Below are 22,105 nucleotides of genomic sequence, written 5' to 3'. Positions count from 1 at the left end.
AAAATGATTGTTTCATATCTCACCTCATACTCTTTGTAGATCATCTCAAACCGGACCTTTCTGATAGCTGGTGTAGAGAACCTAGCATGATTGCTATTTGGTGGAGAAGGACCACCTATAGAAGATATTTATTTATATTGTTTTCATGAGTAAGCTACAATTTGTTTCAATTTCAATGTATTTCCACAATATAACATACATGATTGCACAATGACATAAAATAATTTATAAATATAATGTTAAACTAGTATGTTAATATAATTGTATATAAATACAATGAAAAGTGGGTGGGTGAAGTCATATCAGTTAGACAGACTTTTTATGTGAATTTTATTCTATCAATCGTACATTTTTTATAATGGTAACCATAATAAGGTATAATATTACAGTAGATTTTTACGTTCTGTTTTAACTTTACCTATTATCTGTTTGCAGGGCGTGTCAGGTGTTATAGGTACTCGGCAGGATGGGCAGTGTTGATTATGTTGCAGCCAGACTCGCATACACTTCGTGCAGAACACATGTTGGTTTGGACAAACTAATGGCTCCTTTACCTGAAATAATAGTTAAAAAAAGAATTTTGTTTTTAAAAATTAAAACAAGCAAAATAATAGAGCTGACCCCTATTAATAATAATAATGGGACACCTTCAGAACCCACCAAAGTGACCTCCTTAAAGATGAAAATTTAAATTGGCCATATCAAAGTAATATTAGCTATATATATATAATATATAATAGAAGTTATTCACTTTAAGTCGAAATTTTAAGCCAAAAACAACAAGTTTACGTAATTAGCAGGTAAATTAATTTGATTACATTTTGTCTGGAAAATCGTCGCGAGCGAAAGTAAACAAAGATTTCAAACCATGAGTATGTATTAAGCATGATGCTAATTAGGATTGTTTACAACTTGGTATTTTCACACAGATCGCGAGAAAGTTTTATGATTATGCATACAGAGTAGCCAAATAAGCACGTTGTATTATTTATGAGATATGTTTTGACCGAAACAAAGTTATTTTTTGAACAAAAAAAACTCTATATTTCAGTCAAATGATTTTTTTTTTCGACTCATTTTTGGTGAAATTTAATAACTATTACGATACTTCAAAATGACTCATTTTTAAAAAAATCTTTTCATTTTTATTTTCTTTGGAATTAGTCAAAGGGACAATACAGAATGCACTTCTCAAAACGACTCGCAATAATATAGTGTCACTGATCTCTAAACGCCGCTAGGAAACCAGTTCTGAAACCAGTACTTGAAATATACACAACACACAAGAAATATATTTAAAAATATTAAAAATGTTGTTTTCTTCATGAAAAATAGATGATTATTAAAAATGTATACACAGTATTTTAAAAAGAAAAGGAAAAATAATGCTAGAGTGTATTACTAATAGTGATACAGGACAACTATATTAAATCGTCCTCATCTAGTTTAACATATGCAGACTAGGTCTAGGCCCTAGGTCGCGCCTAGAAGCTTATTATGAACAGACCGCGGTGGTTTGAGCGAATCCGTTTGAGCGATGTACACGGGAAAAACAGACATGCTTTGTTGAAAAGACCGGCGACAACACACACGCCTGGGCCTAGCTCTTCTCGTGTTTACAAAACTATAAAGCTCAGTTGAAAATAATCTTGAATACAGACAAATAAACAGATACTATCTCAAACAGTATCGTCACGTCAGCTTACTTTGCAAAGGCATATTTGACAAGAAATTGGAAGCGTAAATGAAAGGGATGCTTGAGAGAAAGTTGTTTTCTCCGCCATTTTCCAGCAAGATGTTTCTAGGCTTGTTCATCACAATGAATATATATCAATATTTAACACACAATTTTGTACAATGTATATTACTGCATAAATAATATTTATAATAAATACTTCATATAATATATTTTGTTAATCATTCATTAGTTATATATGAGCAAAATAATAATCATATCATTTTCAAATAATTATCTTGTAGTGCCAAAGAAGTTTTAGCAGACGACGATTCCTATGTGATGAATGAAAATTCCGATCAAAATGGTATTTTTGGACAAAATAAAAAAGAATTGGTTCCTGATCGGTATAGTTGTGGTAATTTCGTTAGCGAAATTAGCACCAGTTATAGGTGTAAAAGGAGGTATTTATGACACCGTTTGGCTGTATTTAACTGTTCTTTATACCTCGAATTTATTAGTAAAACGAAGGCTGTGTTTTGATTGTGTACGTTTGTTGTTGACGTGGCGACTGACCGTGAATAATGAATAAGTGCGGCCTTAAACCGGTCGCTTTAATCTATCAATTTCGTCCATGCAAGGCCTAGCATTTCTGTAAATTAATATTAGGCTTTAACTGTTGAATTATTAAAATATGGTTAGAGATCTTAGCTTTATCTTCATATCTGTATACTTTGACATTTGTTTTTTCTACCATCTACTGATATAGTAAAACTAAACCACACCATCTATTTATTCTTACTTCTCAGAAGCGTTGTGCCCCAAAGTCATTCAACCCACGTAATGATTATACATGTGCATATTCTTTGCATATTATATTGTTTTGGTTCATCATCTTTGGTTTCTGATTTAAACCCCAAAATCATTGATTACCTCTTTTTTTGATTACATAATGATATACAAAAAGTAGGTGTTATTGTTGAAATAATAATATAATTATACTGATTTATTTCTTTGTAAAATATTGTTTTACAAAGAAATAAATCAGTATAATTATATTGTTAATCGCAATGAAATGAATAATTATTTGGTAAATTATCTAGAGTTTTTGAATAAGAGGATCGTTTAGAATATGTTGATGTGTTAATACGCTTGTAACATAGGCGTATTGAGCGACTGTGTAGGGAACATTAACTAGAATATCGAATCATGGTCAATCCCAGTTGCGACATTATGTGGTCCCCTCTTCCATGAAGAATTGCATTGAACTGCGTGTTAACATTGAAATTGACGACCTAATACTGTACTATATCTATGGTTGAGACATCTAGGCCTTCATGGCAGTGAAGTGCAATTGATCCTGGATGTTGGGGTTACTGTACTACTGTGGTATCACATTTTTAAAAGAATTAGAAAAGTAAAATGAAATGTGTTTAATGTAGTTTACATTTCTTATCACAAATATTTCTGAATATTTTGTTTTCATTGAAGGAATTTTGAGACCAGAAATTACTGTAAAATATTTGGCAGTTTCATTCATCTTCTTTAACAGCGGTCTTTCTTTGCGGACAGAGGTTTGTTTGATTTTTATATTTTATAGAGACTTTTTTTTTAAAATCTTCTATACATTATTTAATTGTGCCATTTAGAATGTGTAAATTATATATAACAAATCAATACAAGTATTATCATAATAAAAATTATATTAATTTTTAAATAATATTATATTATATTGATTAATATTATTCCATTTTTATCGTAGATCCACTAATCTGCATAATATCCACTAATCTGCATAATATCCTCAAGTCCGATTTGAACCCATGCCTTTTTGCTTACCTTTTATATTTGCACTACATACTATACCATAGACAGAGTTCTCAGGAACGAACATAATTAATACGGAAATTATACCCTACAGGAAAACAAACTATGCACACATATGATTCAGTCTAAATTTATGGTCAAACTACAGTATCCACACAACAAAATACAGTACATTCGTATACTGGGCAGATTAACTTTCATTTCGACCCTTTTTTTCCTATGCAGCTGTTGAGTCAAAAAGTAATTCTGGGTATGCTCATCTTTTTTCATTTTCTATTTACTACGGAAATTGATTAAATTTGAGATCTGGACCCTTGAACTTAAGTGTACACATATCATTTACACCAGGTACTATTAAATTACAAAATATAATAATCCTTAGGGATTTGGACGAACGTCTTCTGGCTTACTTTATTATACCATTTACCTAACCTTCCTTGCCCCAGATACTAAATTACAAAACATCAATTAATTTCAATTGAAAGAGATGGTAATGCTTCTATAAAATAATTATTCTTAAAATTATATTCCTTTTCCATTTAATACAGGACTTAAAAAGTGCTTTATTACAAGTGAAGTTGCATATATTTGTACAATCGTTCACATTAATTTTTGTACCATGCTTTGTATGGCTTCTCGTTCAACTTTTGTCTTTAACTTCTATCAATGAACATCTTTTAAATGGGTAAGAAAACAAAAACTTTTTTAATGTTTTTACCACATTTGAACTTTTTATTTAATAGCTAATGAAGTCATTGACATGTGTTTATAATTTGTGATGCACTTTTTTCCCTTTTTATTTCTCTTCATTTTTTGTTGGAAGCAATTTCCTTAATGTTACTTACGACTACATTATTACTTCATCAGAGGATAAACATCTGAAGTTTTGCAACATCCTTGGTGTAATTTTACGATCAATTTTATAAACATTTTTCATATCAAATGGCCATATCTAAAGGCAAACTTCGACAGCCTCATACAAGGAGGCCCAAAAAAACATCTTGACTTGTCGGTGCTGTCTGAAATAAATCACGACGAAACGAGTTGTCTTGTGATAGCGTTGGGCGTAGTTTGTAGGTCATCGCGAGAACTTAACTTTCTCCAATGAGACGACACGTCGGGCCTCGGCGAACAACGCTTTCTGAGTTGGCCTCTACTTGCACTGCTGTGCGATTTAATAAAAACAGAACAGTCAAATAGTTCCTGTTCCTGATCACTTCTGCTACAGTATTATCCTATATAATTATGACAGCGTGTTAATACTAATAGACACAAATTCACGTCAGTCATAGCAGTGATGTAGCCACAAGAAATAAAGTGGTGCAGTTGTTGAAAGAAAAGGGAACCATCTCTGTTCAAACCACTGTCTTGTCAAAGACCCAAGGCCATAGTGAGAGGTTAAAAACAGACGAGGCAAAGATGCTTTAAATATAATTAATAATATCAAATATGATGATCTCTTCTGGGGAATTTGGGTGGGTAGTGAAAATTGAAAATTTCAGACTAGACGAGGGTCTTGTCTGCCTCATGCTGGCTACAGCCCTAAAGAATTTAGTGAAAAAGTGGTCAGGTTGAAACCTTACCTACCGTACTGGTGGCTACGGCCCTGCATAGCATACATTCTATGTCATGGTATTTTGTCTTCTGTAACAAAATACAGTTTTGATTAAAAATAAAATCAAAGCGCATATCGTCGACTGTTTTACATTTTGGAGTACACCCCAGCACCGTAGTTCTTATTCATACTGTAGCACATATAAAACGTTTAAATGATTAAAATGATGAAATGTATAAAAAGGGAATAGGTTAACTCCAGCCAACAACCTGTTATCCCCATCAAAACTGTTCTCAGGTTTGTGTGAGTTTTTTAGGAATAAGTAGGTTAAAATGAGGTTAAAATGTTTAAAACAATGACTTTGTAGCATCATTTTCACAAATCTGTTAAGTTTATCAACTGCGACGGTTATTTAGATGAAAATTGACAATTTTGTACTAAATTGTTTGTGTAGGCCTACTTATTAACCCATTTTAATAGGTTATTAGTTTTTTTTTTAAATGGATGGCTGGGCAGATTTCTTTTGTTTGTAGCAAAGTTCAATGACCTCTAATCATGAACATTAATTTATATTAAACAAAGCAAAGTTGAGTTTATTCTTGTCGTTATGCTTGACTTACTTCACTCCTTAAAATTCTTCTCACTTTTGGCCATTAAGATGATATAATCTTCGCTGACATTTTTATCTTCATTCTCATCATTTCATTAATTTAAATTAATGAATGGTAATATTATACAAATTGATTTTCATTTTTCCTGTCATAATTATTAATTTATTATATGGACACAAAATACATTATTATTAATACCAATTCTAATTCTTTTTTGTTTACTATTAAAATAAATAACTTTAGATATACTGTTGATAGGTAAAATAAATATTTAGTTATCCGCTTGGTATACCAAGCGGATAACTCCTTGTAATTGTATGAGATCAATATTTTTTTTCTGTATTATTAGTTATCCGCTTGGTATACCAAGCGGATAACTCCTTGTAATTGTATGAGATCAATATTTTTTTTCTGTATTATTCTTCTTTCCTTCCTTCCTTTTTGTGAGTCGTGTTCCTCTAAAATGTGTAAACATAACATTTCATAACTTTGACAACATATGGGCATTTACGTGAAGTTGTGCACCTCCTATTTTTGAATGACGTCATAGTTGCGCAACGTGACTTATGCGCAATTTTATGAATTTCAATGATTGATCATAGATTAAAAACCAAAAGTCATTTAGTATTGACACTTTGACAAAATTTAAGTCATATCAGGGGCAAACTTTCTACGGATTAAAAATGGCATGTTTCACAAGAAGTTACGCGCGCACGCGCATTTAAAATTTCAAAATGCGCAAAATTAATTTCTGATCAACTTTTTACGCGTTTCTTGTCATTTTGAGCATGTCAAAAATTCCCACGGGCGCGCAATTTTTTATGCGCGCGGTGCGCACATAGCGTTAAAAACATATTTTTTTCTCTTGAATTATATTTTTCAAGTCTTTCCCAGTGATTTTGAAAACAATTTAGACCTTTTGCAGTTTAAATAACGCCATACGAACACGTTGAATTAGACAATTCGTGCGCGTTTTTTATGAAAAAGCTTAAAAAATCGTCAAAATTATGTCTTTTTTTAAACAGTCATAGTTTCTAAAGTAAACCGTTAACCGTTTATTTTTATTACAAAATCTAGAAGTTGATGAGTTGTAGATATCGGATCATGCATCAATAAGGCTAAAAAAACATTGTGACGTCATCGTATGGCCACACGAATGTAAAATATAGGATTTTTGTCTCTTTCGTTATTGCTCATCACATTCAATGGAGCGCATCGCGCTTATCTGTATTCCTTTTTCTCCTACATTTATATATTGTGTAGGTCAATCAACTTTCTTTAGCATGAGATAAAAATATTTTAATTTTTATGACGTCATCATGCCTAAAAATTTTAATTACGTGGGTCATTAATTTCATCTTTACAGTAAATTTTAATCTGTAATAGCTCGTAAGAATAAAATGTGATAATCACGATTAAAACGTTTTCTGGAAGCTATTGGATTGTAGATACGAATTCATGTAAACATTTTGCCAATCGGATGTTGTGACGTCATCATATGGCCAGTTGAATAAAAAAAGTCGTATTTTCATATTTTGCGTAATAGTTCATCACATTTAAAAGGGTGCGCATCTATATTTTACGTATTCAAATTTCTTCTACACGTTAATATGTTGTTCCTGAGATAATTTCCTTCTGAAATTGCTATCTAAGTGTTTCATTTTGATACCGTCGCCATGTTAAAAATTGGAATAAATGGCGGGTCCCGTAATTTCACCTATTCTACACTGTATGTAATATGTATCTTATACTGTTTGCATGTATATACTATATGACACAAAATTCAGCACTAACAGCATGTCATATTCTTCAGTTCTTGTCATAATGCCATAATCTTTATCTGTGTGCAATATTCCAACGTATGACGTGCACATGGCGTTTGTCGTGGTGCGGATAACTAACTCGTCAAAGTGACGAGTTTCATGTCTAGTTCTTCTTTCCTTCCTTCCTTTTTGTGAGTCGTGTTCCTCTAAAATGTGTAAACATAACATTTCATAACTTTGACAACATATGGGCATTTACGTGAAGTTGTGCACCTCCTATTTTTGAATGACGTCATAGTTGCGCAACGTGACTTATGCGCAATTTTATGAATTTCAATGATTGATCATAGATTAAAAACCAAAAGTCATTTAGTATTGACACTTTGACAAAATTTAAGTCATATCAGGGGCAAACTTTCTACGGATTAAAAATGGCATGTTTGACAAGAAGTTACGCGCGCACGCGCATTTAAAATTTCAAAATGCGCAAAATTAATTTCTAATCAACTTTTTACGCGTTTCTTGTCATTTTGAGCATGTCAAAAATTCCCACGGGCGCGCAATTTTTTATGCGCGCGGTGCGCACATAGCGTTAAAAACATATTTTTTTCTCTTGAATTATATTTTTCAAGCCTTTCCCAGTGATTTTGAAAACAATTTAGACCTTTTCCAGTTTAAATAACGCCATACGAACACGTTGAATTAGACAATTCGTGCGCGTTTTTTATGAAAAAGCTTAAAAAATCGTCAAAATTATGTCTTTTTTTAAACAGTCATAGTTTCTAAAGTAAACCGTTAACCGTTTATTTTTATTACAAAATCTAGAAGTTGATGAGTTGTAGATATCGGATCATGCATCAATAAGGCTAAAAAAACATTGTGACGTCATCGTATGGCCACACGAATGTAAAATATAGGATTTTTGTCTCTTTCGTTATTGCTCATCACATTCAATGGAGCGCATCGCGCTTATCTGTATTCCTTTTTCTCCTACATTTATATATTGTGTAGGTCAATCAACTTTCTTTAGCATGAGATAAAAATATTTTAATTTTTATGACGTCATCATGCCTAAAAATTTTAATTACGTGGGTCATTAATTTCATCTTTACAGTAAATTTTAATCTGTAATAGCTCGTAAAAATAAAATGTGATAATCACGATTAAAACGTTTTCTGGAAGCTATTGGATTGTAGATACGAATTCATGTAAACATTTTGCCAATCGGATGTTGTGACGTCATCATATGGCCAGTTGAATAAAAAAAGTCGTATTTTCATATTTTGCGTAATAGTTCATCACATTTAAAAGGGTGCGCATCTATATTTTACGTATTCAAATTTCTTCTACACGTTAATATGTTGTTCCTGAGATAATTTCCTTCTGAAATTGCTATCTAAGTGTTTCATTTTGATACCGTCGCCATGTTAAAAATTGGAATAAATGGCGGGTCCCGTAATTTCACCTATTCTACACTGTATGTAATATGTATACAGCTTATACTGTTTGCATGTATATACTATATGACACAAAATTCAGCACTAACAGCATGTCATATTCTTCAGTTCTTGTCATAATGCCATAATCTTTATCTGTGTGCAATATTCCAACGTATGACGTGCACGTGGCGTTTGTCGTGGTGCGGATAACTAACTCGTCAAAGTGACGAGTTTCATGTCTAGTTATTTTTAAAATTCAAAATACAATTATTATTAAGCAGATCAAATCCGCCCTTTTTTAAGTTGAAACAAATAAAGGGAGGACCCCAGATCCCCATTCATTTTCATCCTCCCACAACACAACAGCGCCCCACCCTCCACCTGATTCTCACATGTTTCCCAACATCCTAAATCTGCCTGTGTTATATAGTCTCGTGAAAATGCTCTGTGGTTAAAAAAGTAAAGAAGAAAAAAAAAACTGTATTAAAAAATTAAAGAGGAGAAAAAAAATGAATGATGCTTATGCTAGCCACTGTGCTATTTACAATGCTATTATTTATATTGTTAATAGATATTTATGTAAATGAAATAAATGTAAAAACAAAATGTACATGTGTTATATCAAGCCCTTTTATTTATAGTTCTTTTAACGGTTACCTGCCCCTACCTATGTCATATCAGGCCCCTTACTTCCTTTTTAACTTTTTAAGGTTGCAAGTTGTCGGATGTATGCCCCCTCCTGTGTCGTCAGCAGTCATCCTAACAAAAGCAGTCGGAGGAAATGAAGTAAGTATTATAAAAATACAACACACAATACATAGCTAAAAGGGAATGCAAAACAAACAAAAAGAATCTATAAAATGTGCTGATTACAAGGATCAATTCAGGGGCGCATCCAGGGGGGTAGCCATCCGGCCCGGGGTCCCCCTAAATTTCGTGATTTGTAATGCAAAAGATAGGACATTAAATTAAGCTCAGCCCCTCATTTCACCATTTTTAGGCACTAGGCCCCCCTCCCCCAATTTAAAAATTCTGAATCTGCCACTGCAATTAATCTTAACATAGGACTTTAATCCAGAAACCGATGATCAGTCTAATAATAATATAAAACCTATCTAAGGCTTGGTTTCCACTAGGACACAGCACATGGACATAGACGCTGACATTTGCAATTGGTCAAACTACTTGCGTTGCGTTAACGTCCTTGCGTTGCATTCCAGTGGGAACCAAGTCCAATGATGATGTCACAGGGAAGGGGGTATAAAAGAAAGTTTTTTTCAATGGAAAAATAAAGTTTATTTCATTATCAAAAGTTGAATTGAATGATGTATTGTATTTACATGGTATCTGAATAACAGACATTTTAAATAGGTTTATACACATATCTGTTTTCTACTTATTATTACTGTATACTATGTTTCACACCCAATTAATTAACTTAATTATTAATTCATTAGTTACCTTACTGTACATATTCAATATGCTTAGTCTAGACTGTAGGATTTGTAAGTATAATTAATTAAATTGTGAGAATTAATTATAAGAATTTATTGAAAATATACAAACATTTTTTCTAAATCTCCTACAACAATAGTATATTTATAATTGAAACATGCTTGAATAAATTCAATTCATTTTAAAAAGTAATGAATTGGTTAAAGTTATTAGCATGGAAGTTTGGATAGATCGCATTGTTTGTTGAAAGATGGTTCTCCCATATAAAGAACTTTTTTGATTTTCCACACAACTCATTACAAGCTTTTTCACAATGAGGGAAACCATTTAGGGATGTATTGTCCCACAAAAAAAGGAAAATTCATAAAATCAGACTTTGATTAGGCCATAGTTTTAATAAAGTTAATCACTTCTTTAGAAAAAAAAACAGGGAAATAAGATATTACTAAAAAGACAATAAAGTAATTAAATTCAACCAAAAACACAATTTTTTTGCTTTAAATCACAGTTTTTCAAGTAAATAATTATCCAGTTTTTGGTCAATGTGAATAACTAGTATGTGACATTAAAATGGCATATTCAACAAAAACATTTTTAACAATTGTTTTTTCAAAAGGAACAATATATTTTTAAGGTTCAAGGATATGAGAATTTTCATTTTTTTAGGTTTTACATGCAGTTGGTGGAAATGTTGACCTGTTTCACCAATGCATGAAAAAATGGCTTAGTGGTTAAAGCTTGGTTCCCATCTAGCGACGCAACGTAACGCAACCTACCCAACGTACGTAAGAAAATGCCCTTCCGATAATTGTGTTTTCCCCCGCCTGCGTGAAATCAAACCTGTGACTTTGCAGCACTGTTAAGCAATACAGAACCTTGCGTTGATACGTCGCTGCGTTACGTTGTGTTGCATTCTAGTGGGAATCACGTTTTAGAAATAACATTATTTGTTTAAAGCAATATAGTATACCATTAATATATTAAAAATAAAATGATAATATTGAAGGAAACAAACTTAGTTTAATATCTGTAATCAATCAAAACTTAAAAAGAACATTAACAAAAATAATTATTACAAATAATTATTTTTAACAATACTAGTCTTCCATAAACCTACAGTAGTTAACACCTCTGAAATCTATCAAAAAGTTTTTAAAATATCGTTAAGTAATAATTATTTCTCCAGATGTGAAGAATGTCATCAATAGGGAACTGACATCTACAAATAATGACCAATGGAGTATAAATTTTAGATGATAAGGTTAATTTTTGATGAGCCTTTCTATACACAATATCTTTCTATGTATTAATTATTAATTTTTATTTTCTAAGTGAATGAGAAGCATCTCTAGTCTGCAATTAAGTAACAGGAATAAATCCTATATATTTTTAGCCATCAATCATTGTACACTGTTTAGTCTGTCAGTTTTATAATAAAATACTTAAGTAATTTAAGAGAGGAAAGATAGAAAAAAGGATATTGTTTCCTATTTTAATACATTTTGTATTTATATCTCTAAAAGTAATGTTTATTTAATTAAATCAAAGGCATATTACTGAAAATAATAATGCTGTGGGTATAAATAAGTGACTGGATCTCAAGGAAGATACAAACACAGTAAAATAAGCAGAAAGCTAAATCAAAATGTCAGAAACACTATTCCTTCATCAGGTCTAACATTAATTAATGTTATATATATTTTTAAAGTGAAAATAATTGTTAAAACACCTATATGCAAATTAATAATTAATTAAGAGATTAATTGAGACGAGACCAGTGGGGTATCCCGTACCATGTCTCCTAACTCTTCCGATAGATGCACTGTGTTCTTTAAAGTTCACACAGGCCAAAATTGTATACTCCAGTTTTAAGATATCCAATGCCCAAGAATACACAACTTAATACTAATAATACTATATTATATTTTATGGTCCTGCTATATTTTTACACTCTTAAGTTTTGTTTTCACGTGTAAAATTGACAAATCGTACAATATGAATTAAAAGTGGGTTGCCCCCACAAAAGAGAAAAAATAAACTTTTTTATCAAAAATTAATTTGTTTTTGTTCTTTTGTTTTTTTTTCTTGTTTCAGCTGTTACTAATTATATTTTTCAAATGATAATTAAGAAGCCTTTTTATTTTTATGACCTTGAACTTTTAAAAATTCAAAAATAATTAACTGATAATTAATTTAAAATACTTATTTTGAGATAAAATCAAGAGCAGAAAAATACAATACTATAAAATATATTTTAATTTTATTTGTTTTATTAATTATAGTTAATTTCTTTTCCAGGCTGCAGCAATTTTCAATTCAGCATTTGGAAGTTTCTTAGTAAGTTCTGTTTTGGTTACTTCTGTAATATTTGTTGTGTCGAAATTAAAATAATAAAAGGAAAAAACTATAAAGAAAAGATATACTGTGCTGAAATAGCAATACTATGACATCAATTAAAAATGTTTTATTGATTTTTTTTCTAAATTCAAATACCTGAAAACATTCCAATTATTTGTTATTTTTATACATTAAAAGCAGGAAAATTCCCTTCTTAATTTTTTTAGTTTAAAAACAAAAATATTCCCAATTTAGAAATGCTAAATCAGTCAGCACTATTAAACTTATTGTTAACTAATTAACAAACTTTTTAAAAGTAAAAATAAACAAATATAAAAGTTGATAAAGGTTTTCATTAATCATTTTTCCATCTGTCCAGATATAGATCTTTGAGAAATTGAGCAACTGATAATTTTAATTAGCATTTTTTGAGGAGTAATTTGGTCAAATAAAGTGGGCCTCAGCACATAAAAAAGTTTAACGAACGAGTGATTACAAGTTTTTTATACTGTGAAGTGCTGACGGATGAAAGTCCTTGTACATTACGCCCCATTTAGCATCACAAAAGCTTTATAATATGTGTCCCCTACTGAATTTCTTTTTTTCGCGCCTATAATTGGTCTCTTTAGATTAAAACTTGTGTTTTTTTATTGAGTAGGGAGTTGGGAAAATCATCTGATTCTAATGAAATATTATAACCCAATAATTGATTTTCATTGGAGAATAATAGACGGTTCATAACCAAATTAATATCGTTGGGAACCAGCTTTAATAGACTAAGTTGTGTGTGGGATTTTATTAATTCATGTTAATGACACTTAGCACACTGGTGGATAGTTAAAATTATATATGGAGTAGCACAAAGCCAAGTTGGACTTTGTAAAGTTAAAGATGTATTGTCCCAAAAAAACAATGAATATTAATACAATGAAACTTTGAATAGGTCATTTTGTAGTTTTAATCAAGTTAATTACTTCTTTAGAAAAAAACCCCCAAAAATAAGGATTTCACTTATAAAAAGACCATCGAAATAAATGGTGAAATGGTGAAAATCACAAAAGTGTGATGTGCCCAAATATGGTAAGTGATATGACATCATCATGTCTAATATGGGCACATCACATTTTGTTGTCACATAAAGTTTGATAGTGTAGACAGAGCTTCAAACCTGTTAAACAACAAGGGGAAATACATGTTTCTACAATTGCAGCCAACCTCTATTAAAGATACACTTGTTTGGTCTTAAAGATAACCATTCGATTAATAGGTGTTCTACTGCCTTTGTTTTTTCCTAATAATAAAAATAGTTGATTTAATATTATAAAATTAATCTTTAATCTTTTCAGGGAATATTTGTAACACCACTATTGCTGTTATTATTTGTAAGTATTATGTAAAAATAAGTAAATTTTATATTGAAGTGGTCCTTATTTGGAGCCACTCTTATTTTTATTGTTGTCACAGTTTTTTTGCATCCATCTATCTCTAATATATTTACAGTACATTAATACATTTTATTGTACAAAACGACGATTCTATAAACAGTTAGAGGCGAAATAATTTCTAGTATACAAATATAATATAGTCTCAAATATAATATAGTCTCCATCCAGTTTTGTTGGTGCCTGGTAACAAACCTTTAAATTAGGTCAAAGTACACACTTCCTTTTGTAAACATGTTATATTACACTTCTGTGAAAACATATTGAGATGCTTTAAAATAAAATTTAAAGGCATCTTCCTGCCATCCTAACCAATTTTTGTTATTGAATTACTGTATATTTGTAATATATTTCTTGACCTTAGTTAAATATAGGTTAAATTAGTATTTACAAACTCAAGTCAGGGTGTTTGTGTCTGCATAAAAGTTTGTTTTTCTGTGTTCGCTTTCAAACTTTATTACAAAAGTCAAGAAACTAATAAATGTATAATTAATGTCATATTTATTCATAGTCAATTCAACAAAAATCAGCGTGCAGTTTTAAGTTTAGCGACGCTGTAGTTGAGTGGCTTTTGTAAAGTATGTGTTATACTAGACCTGAAGGAGGACCAGATTAAAACAAATAATAGTTTCTTTGGGGGAAAAAGCGCTGCGCGTGAACGATTTTACCGAGGGAAATCGCTTGATACTCATAAATTTTAAATACTGATGGTTACGTAAAGGCGATAAGAAAATGATGCTTCTTGCGTTTGTAAGTCTGTTAATATCGTCATTATAAATTTATAAGGAAATTAATCATTAAGATGGGGGCGACTTTATCATTTGTCAAACTCGGAAACAAATTACGCGACACGATTCAAACATTTTGACATGACAGTCATGTGCATTTTCGTCAATGACTATAACATTTTCATACGTGTTTGGAATTACGGAACCAGGGTCTTCGCTGCGAACGCAATAAAATTAGATAAAATGTTGATTGATTTGTTAAAAATAAAAAGCGCATGTTACGGTGGATGGATAGCGTTGCTCAAAGTTTCTCGCATAAATTATATTGTGAATAACACAGGAAATACATTTTTTAATGAGAATATCGTGTCATTACATTTTTTTTAGTGCTACTGATATTCTAAACTCGATTAATGTAATAACCTATAGTAAACATAATTGACTAACTAACATATATTATGGTGTGTGTTTATGATTACTTAAATTTAATTAATGTAAAAAGTTTAAAGAAATTTCTCCAGAATAAGTAAAAAAAAAGAGTTCAATAAGAGTTCTATATGCATGAATCAATATGATATTTTAAATGGCTCGAAAAAAATTTGTAGGAAATGGATCAATTTTGTAATGACTTAAATCAATAAATTTGTTATTTTTTAGCTTGGCTCTTCTTCAACAGTTCCATATAGTTCTGTATTTATGACACTAACTATGACTGTTGTTGTTCCTCTCATCATTGGTCAGGTAAGTTAGATAAAATAGATGAAGAGGCCATTTGTTTCCTGAAATCGTACAATTTTTTTGCTTCTGACAATCAACAGTGAGCATGATTGAAACTTGAAAAACAAATTCATGCACGATGTGAAAGCACGCTCAACGCTCGCAATATTTTTCTCAGGGCGCCGAACTGAATCCAGGTGCGATGTGAAAGCTGACATTACCATTCCCACTCAAATAAGAGCATGGGCTACTTGGAAAAGGAATAAAACCCATCAGCTCAATGCCTACATGCCTACACTATTTCAAAGTGGTTGGGTTGCTTAACATGCAAATTGTTGAGGTGTATTTAGTGAAAATTCAAATGGATTTTGAAAATGTATTTATTATTATTGAAGTTAATGATTATTATTCATTCTCTTGTAGATAAGTCGTCGATACATTAAAGAATGGTTAGAGCGAACCAAGCCCCCCTTTGGTCAGGTAGGGCAAGGCGTTCTACTCCTGATTATCTACACGACCTTTTGTGACACATTCTCAAATCCTGCTTTAGAAATGGACAGATACAGTTTAGCTGCAATAGCTGTAATTGGTAAGAACAATTCTTCAGTTTGTTAAAAATAAAAATAATATCACATAGAAGATGCCTGTAAAAAAGAGATTTTGCAATTTTGGTTGATATGAACTCAAAATGTTAGCCTATAATATATATATAAGCATTGAATTTCCATTCTTAACACTGGAAGTGCGCTGCCTTTAGGGCTTTGTTTCCGGGCCCCATCAGGGCTTCATGCTGCGCACAACCAGGTCTTTAAGCAGGCCCCTGGACCCCAGGCCTGTATCCCCTTCTAGCCGACAATCAACTGATCATTGTAAACGTAATGCCACACTAGACAGTAGTAGTAGTTGTTGAAATGTTCTATCAGGAGAATGGTTTTCAATTTTTACAATGAAATGGAATGAACGTAAAAGTTTACAACCAGTTGAACACTGTATTCGCTTAAATAAAAATGTTGTTAGATATTAACAGAGACTTCTTTTTTTCTTCATAGTATTTTCATTACAAGTATTTTTGATAAGCCTAGCATTCTTCCTATCAAAGCACCCTAGGCTAGGTTTTGAACCTGGGGATACAGTGACTATCATGTACTGTGCAACACACAAGTCTTTGACATTGGGTAAGTAAGGTAAATGCCAGGTGATTGCAAAATGAGGATAAAATAAAACTATTCAAATCCATATTTCATCAATATTTACATAGGTTGAATGTTGGTGTTGATGGTTGATTGATAAATTTAAAAATTGTGCTAGATGGAGATGGACAGTCACGCTCACATGCAAAGTTTTCCAAACGTCTTTAAATCTTATTATTTTAAGGTCTTCTCCCAGCCTGATTTCAACATAGCACGCATAAAAAAATACATATGAGCACCTTATAGTCCTATTTCATTTTGTTCACACCCTCACTGAGGTTTTTACCTCTCTAGGTACATGATCCCTACTTTAAAAAAAAATTACATAACATTTATAATATTATTTCATAAATACTACTTGTATGGCCATTCTCCCATGAGTAAAAACCCACAGAATCATACAAATTTTTCTCTCTCTCTCTCTCCCCCAATTTACCTCTCGTAAGCAACCATTCAAATAGTTGTTTTTTTTTGTGTACATGCACAATTTGTGCATGTATACTGAACCAACAATTTATAAATTTACAAATAAATATAGAGGGAGACAGAGGATGAGATGGATGAAATACTGTGTACATGAGAAAGATGCAAAGTATCCCAAGCTGTCTCCATAGGTTTGCTATAGTGTTAAAGAATATATTGCCCCTTGTTCATTTCACTGGAAAGTGTCCTGTCAATAAGAGTGTTCCCTAAATAAGAGTGTTCCCTAAATAGTGCAAAAAGAATCGTTCGGCATAGTAGATTGTCATTGTCATGTTTTTCATATTTAATATAGGTATACCAATGTTGAAGATAATTTATGCTGGTTACGACTACCTCTCTTTGATATCCATTCCACTACTGGTCTACCATCCAACTCAGATCTTACTCGGTGGATTCCTGGTGAACACCATCAAACACTGGATGACAACTGCAATCAAATCAAGGTTTGAATATTTAGTATTTTATTTTTTGTGTTTACTTTATTTGATTAAACTCCGCTTTAACCTAAAACCCCCTTTTTTGTGTTAAATCTGTTATTGTATTCGGTTTTTAGTTGTGTTTGTTATCAAATTGTCCACACAAAAATAAATGTACACTCAAACATGTTTACTAATGCTCACTATGTAATAATTCAAGACACTTCTATCCCTTCCACATTTCCTAGCAAAACTTCAGAGTTTACACATACAGGGATACAAAATGTAGATGTTAAAGATGTATTGTCCCTTGAAACACAAAAAAATGAAGGTCAGAATATTCTAAATTTAAATTGGCCATATCAAAGTAATATTAAAGTTATTCACTTTCAGTCGAAAATTCAAGCCAAAAACAACAGGTTTACGTAATTAACAGGTAAATTAATTTGATTACATTTCGTCTGGAAAATCGTCGCGAGCGAAAGTAAACAAAGATTTCAAACCATGATTATACATTATGCATGATGCTAATTAGGATTGTTTACAACTCGTCACGGTTGAGAAGGTGTTTTCACACAGATCGCGAGGAAGTTTATGATTATGCATACAGAGTAGCCAAATAAGCGCGTTGCATTATGAGATATGTTTTGATCGAAAACTTTGACTGGAAGTCAAAGTTATTTTTTGAACCAAAAAAAGTCTGTATTTCAGTTAAATTATTTTTTTTCCGACTAATTTTTGGTGAAAGTTAATAACTATTATGATACTTCAAAATGACCCACTTTTTTTTAAAATCTTTTATTTTTTTGGAATTTGACAAAGGGACAATACATCTTTAACACCCCAGTGTGTGTGTGTGTTTAAACTCTAGATTTTTGCTAGGCCTACAGAAGGGTATAAATCTCTTTCTACGCTATCAAACTTTAGGTGGAAAAAAAATGTGATGATGTGACATGATGACATATCACTACCATATCTGGTCACACATCTTTTTTGTTAAACTATTTTGATAGTATAGACAGAGCTTTAGTGTCAATGTACAAATGTTAAAAACATTTTAACAGGAATATAAATGGTTTTTTAATCGGCTTCCTATTATTTCTTTAAGCTTTCAATTTGCGACGGCTGATGACCAAACTGCATCATGTTAGTTCATTGTGCGCATGCACACTGGCTAAAGTCAAGGGCCCAAAGCATGAGCTGCCCAATGCGTTGGGAGGCCCCTTGGGAGTGCAAAACCAGGAGATTTTGTACTGTTACACCATTGTGCGAATGCAGGAATGTTGGGACGCGTGTCCTCTCTCCTCACTTTGACACAGGTGTGATGGTTTCTGGGTCGAGGTGACGATTAAGAACACATCGATTGACCTGATCTAGGTTGGCGGTCAGTCCTTGGTCGCTCGCAAATCGAAAGCTTATTATACACAACTACACAATTATCGTTTCCATATTATGTTTGTGTTAGTCCATAAGCTAAGGGTTTCTGAATTCTGAAGAATTTGGTTGTTTTGTAGAAAGAGTTTTGTAGTGATAACACTTCCAGGTGTGCAAGTCAAATATTCAAATGTTTGGAGACGGCAAATCCAATCGAACGTCAATGTTTCGTTTTCACGTGGCTACGCGCATATCAATAGGTGCATAGCCGCGTGGAGCGTCGTGAAAACGAAACATTGGCGTTAGATTTGTTGTATCGGAACTGTGCCGGATCAGGTGTTAAAGGCCCTTAAAGGGATTATGTCAAATTATTCTACCGCAGTTTGCTTACATTCCTGCAGTTAAACATGTAGTTACTGCAGTGACTACAGTAGAATCATTTTGACTTGATCCCTGTGTATCAAGTTTTGCAGAATTGACTGCATAAATTAAAGTAATTTCAATATGTATACCTGGATATGCTAATTATCTGTATGTAGTATTGTACTTTTGGTGATTGGTTGTTATTTATTCTTTCTTAAGGAACACTACTGGTGTGGTGTGAGCCTTCCTTGCTGCATTCTATCTTTCTTGTCATCCAACCCATTCTGTAAGTAGAATAGCACTGGTTTCTATAAATCATTACTAATCGAAATATTTAAAGATTCTTTCCATTCTGTCAATCTAAATTCAAACAATCAAATAACTATCATAATTATTTAATTAAAATTTAAATTTGATCACCATATTTAGTAGCAGTCATTCACTTTCAAATTGTCAAATAAAATAAAAAATAAACATAAATTATCTTGATATAAACTTATAGGAGGTTAAAAAAGGAGTTCTCTTGTCAATAAATTAGCCGCCCCAGCCAAGATTCAGAACCCTCTGCTTGATATACAGATGTCCTAACCATTAGACCATTGGCTTTTATGGCATTTGGCAACAGAGCCATGTGGTACACTACCAGCTATTCCTTTGTAACATATGAAATATAACAAATATATACTGTTCACAAACCTTTAACTATCAAATATAATATCAAAACAGTCCATTTGTTCAAAAGTTTTTGTTAAACTGATACTCCCTCATCTTTCACTATACTATTAATTCACAAATGTTGTTTTTTTCTCAGGAATGCGAAGCCGGAACTTGTTTCAGTGAAAACACAGGAAAATGAGAAAACGTTGGGCTCCGATACATCATTATAATCTTAGAAAACAAATCATGTATGACCAAATAATTTTGACCAAATCATTAACTTTAAATTGTGCTTTATGCTAAAAAGACTGCTTTCAATTTAGTCCATGCTTTTTCATTGTTGTTTGTTTCATAATATTTATACTCAATTGAGGAAATTCGGATTTAGGTCCTCTATGAACCCACGGCAGCCACAGTTCACTAGACCTCCATTTATCCAAGCGGACTTGTTCTACCACCATTCTGTGGTCGAAAAGAGCCTTTAACCGGTGCCGATTGTATGGCCACAGTTTGAGACTCCATCGTATCCCCTGCTTTATTCACTTGGGTACTCGGCTCAGCACTTGTTTGTGGCAAATACTTATATTTTATCATTTATATTTCAAGTTGCTACTTACATAATTTTATTATGCATTTATTTTACATAGTAACATTTCTGTTTTGTATTACTGGAAAGTAAATTTCCAAAAAAACAAAATACTGTTTTTCAACTAATTCTTATTACAGATTTGATAAAAGCCCTTACCTTTCTGTTGACAGTTCTCAGAATTCATCTCTCTTTTGGTTTAAATTCTCTTTAAATTAGGTTAACACCTAAAAAAAACTTGATAGTTATTGTGCTATGTAAAACTGTTATTCCTTTTTTTTAAATTATGGCCAACCCCTATTCAAGGGTACCCCTATTAAGGGGACACTTTGTTGGTCCTGAAACCATCCCCTTAATAAAGGTTCTACTGTAAATGTTATTATTTGGTACATGGACCAATATAAAACAAACAACATTTACCAACATAAAACATTACTTAATACACAGTTGATTATTTTAATTTTTTAAGCTCATTTTTAGTTAGAATTTATGTTTCGTTATAATCAATATACATGCTTTATTTTAATTTGTACATATATTAAATTTTTTATTTATTTACATACATTATTCATAAAATCTAAATATTCACTACCATAAATTAAAAAACAGTAATCATTATACTTCATATCAATTTTTACTGAACATTATATAGAAGTTGTATGCAACAAAAATCTAAGATTACCATATTTTTCTTATGTTCTATACAGTATACCCTCTCGTTCCGGAGACACCTACTTTAGGGGACACTCCTATTAAGGGACACCCCTATTAAGGGCACATCTCCTATCGAGGGACACACCCCCTATTAAGGAGACACCCCCATCCCCTATTAATTAGGCACTCCTATTAAAGAGGCACCCCCTATTAATTAGGCACCCCAATTAAGAAGGCACGAAGGCAATGTGATTTAACACTACAGCCAACCTCTATTTAGGGGGACACCATATTAAGGTACAGTTGGGTTCTGATGCTGTCTACCGCATTACTATATAAACATAAACATAATCCTTGGTTCATTAATTGTTTTACTAGTAAAATCCCTTCCTAAAAATTGGACTAAATGTATCTTTAAATATCTACTGTCTCTTAAAAAATTAATGCGAGGGTACCGGTATTCAACTAATAAACTATGTTTGTACTTAATTAATTTGGGAACTACTAAATTATTTTTATACGACTTTTCTTCATAGTAATCATGTAGACCTACTTTGTTAGTAACTATCTTTTTCTACTCGCAAAAAAGAATTAATGTATAAATGCATATTTTATTTGCAAAAAGAATGATTCATAATTATGATATATTAAATCATTTCAGAATATATGGCATTGTGTTTTTCTTTTTTCGAATTCTAAACTCAATAGAAATATAGGGTCCGTTTACATTGAGCAAACCCATTATTGGAACTAAAATTAGAACGAAAATTTAAAAAAACACGATAATACGGTTTTAAAACCCTCTTGATTCCGGTCATAATCGTCAAAACCGA

At 31.8% G+C, this 22,105-nt stretch overlaps 2 protein-coding genes across 4 annotated transcripts in view; one reads left to right on the top strand and one right to left on the bottom strand.

The window, feature by feature from the left end:
* Nucleotides 1-19,546, bottom strand: part of LOC144841873 (uncharacterized) — a 33,788-nt gene extending 14,242 nt beyond the window's left edge. Inside the window, exons 1-4 of one of the 2 annotated variants that reach the window (XM_078698143.1) lie at nt 19,525-19,546; nt 17,556-17,649; nt 419-554; nt 24-115 (exon numbers count right to left, since the gene is read on the bottom strand). In XM_078698143.1, the coding sequence (XP_078554269.1) occupies nt 24-115; nt 419-503 (177 nt within the window). In that variant the 5' untranslated portion in view covers nt 504-554; nt 17,556-17,649; nt 19,525-19,546. Of the gene's footprint in view, nt 1-23; nt 116-418; nt 555-1,706; nt 1,801-17,555; nt 17,650-19,524 lie in introns of those variants that run through there. The other variant, XM_078698142.1, reaches the window with a different exon arrangement.
* On the top strand, nt 2,005-20,569 carry LOC144841874 (sodium/bile acid cotransporter 7-like). Of its 2 annotated transcripts, XM_078698145.1 has the most exons (12): nt 2,005-2,139; nt 3,167-3,249; nt 4,051-4,187; nt 9,581-9,656; nt 12,624-12,662; nt 14,009-14,044; nt 15,490-15,573; nt 15,973-16,138; nt 16,599-16,724; nt 17,515-17,665; nt 19,595-19,661; nt 20,187-20,569. In XM_078698145.1, the coding sequence occupies exons 1-11, from the start codon at nt 2,022-2,024 to the stop codon at nt 19,614-19,616; spliced, it is 1,038 nt and encodes a 345-aa protein (XP_078554271.1). In that variant the 5' UTR covers nt 2,005-2,021; the 3' UTR covers nt 19,617-19,661; nt 20,187-20,569. The 2 variants fall into 2 exon arrangements, with proteins under 2 accessions (XP_078554271.1, XP_078554270.1); XM_078698144.1 differs by lacking the exon at nt 19,595-19,661.
* Nucleotides 20,570-22,105: the final 1,536 nt, after the last annotated feature.

Source organism: Antedon bifida, chromosome 5 (assembly GCF_963402885.1).
Source record: "Antedon bifida chromosome 5, ecAntBifi1.1, whole genome shotgun sequence".
Taxonomy (NCBI): Eukaryota; Metazoa; Echinodermata; class Crinoidea; order Comatulida; family Antedonidae; genus Antedon; species Antedon bifida.
The sequence above is the reverse complement of the archived record's forward strand: the minus strand, read 5'-3'. Positions and strand labels throughout refer to the sequence as shown.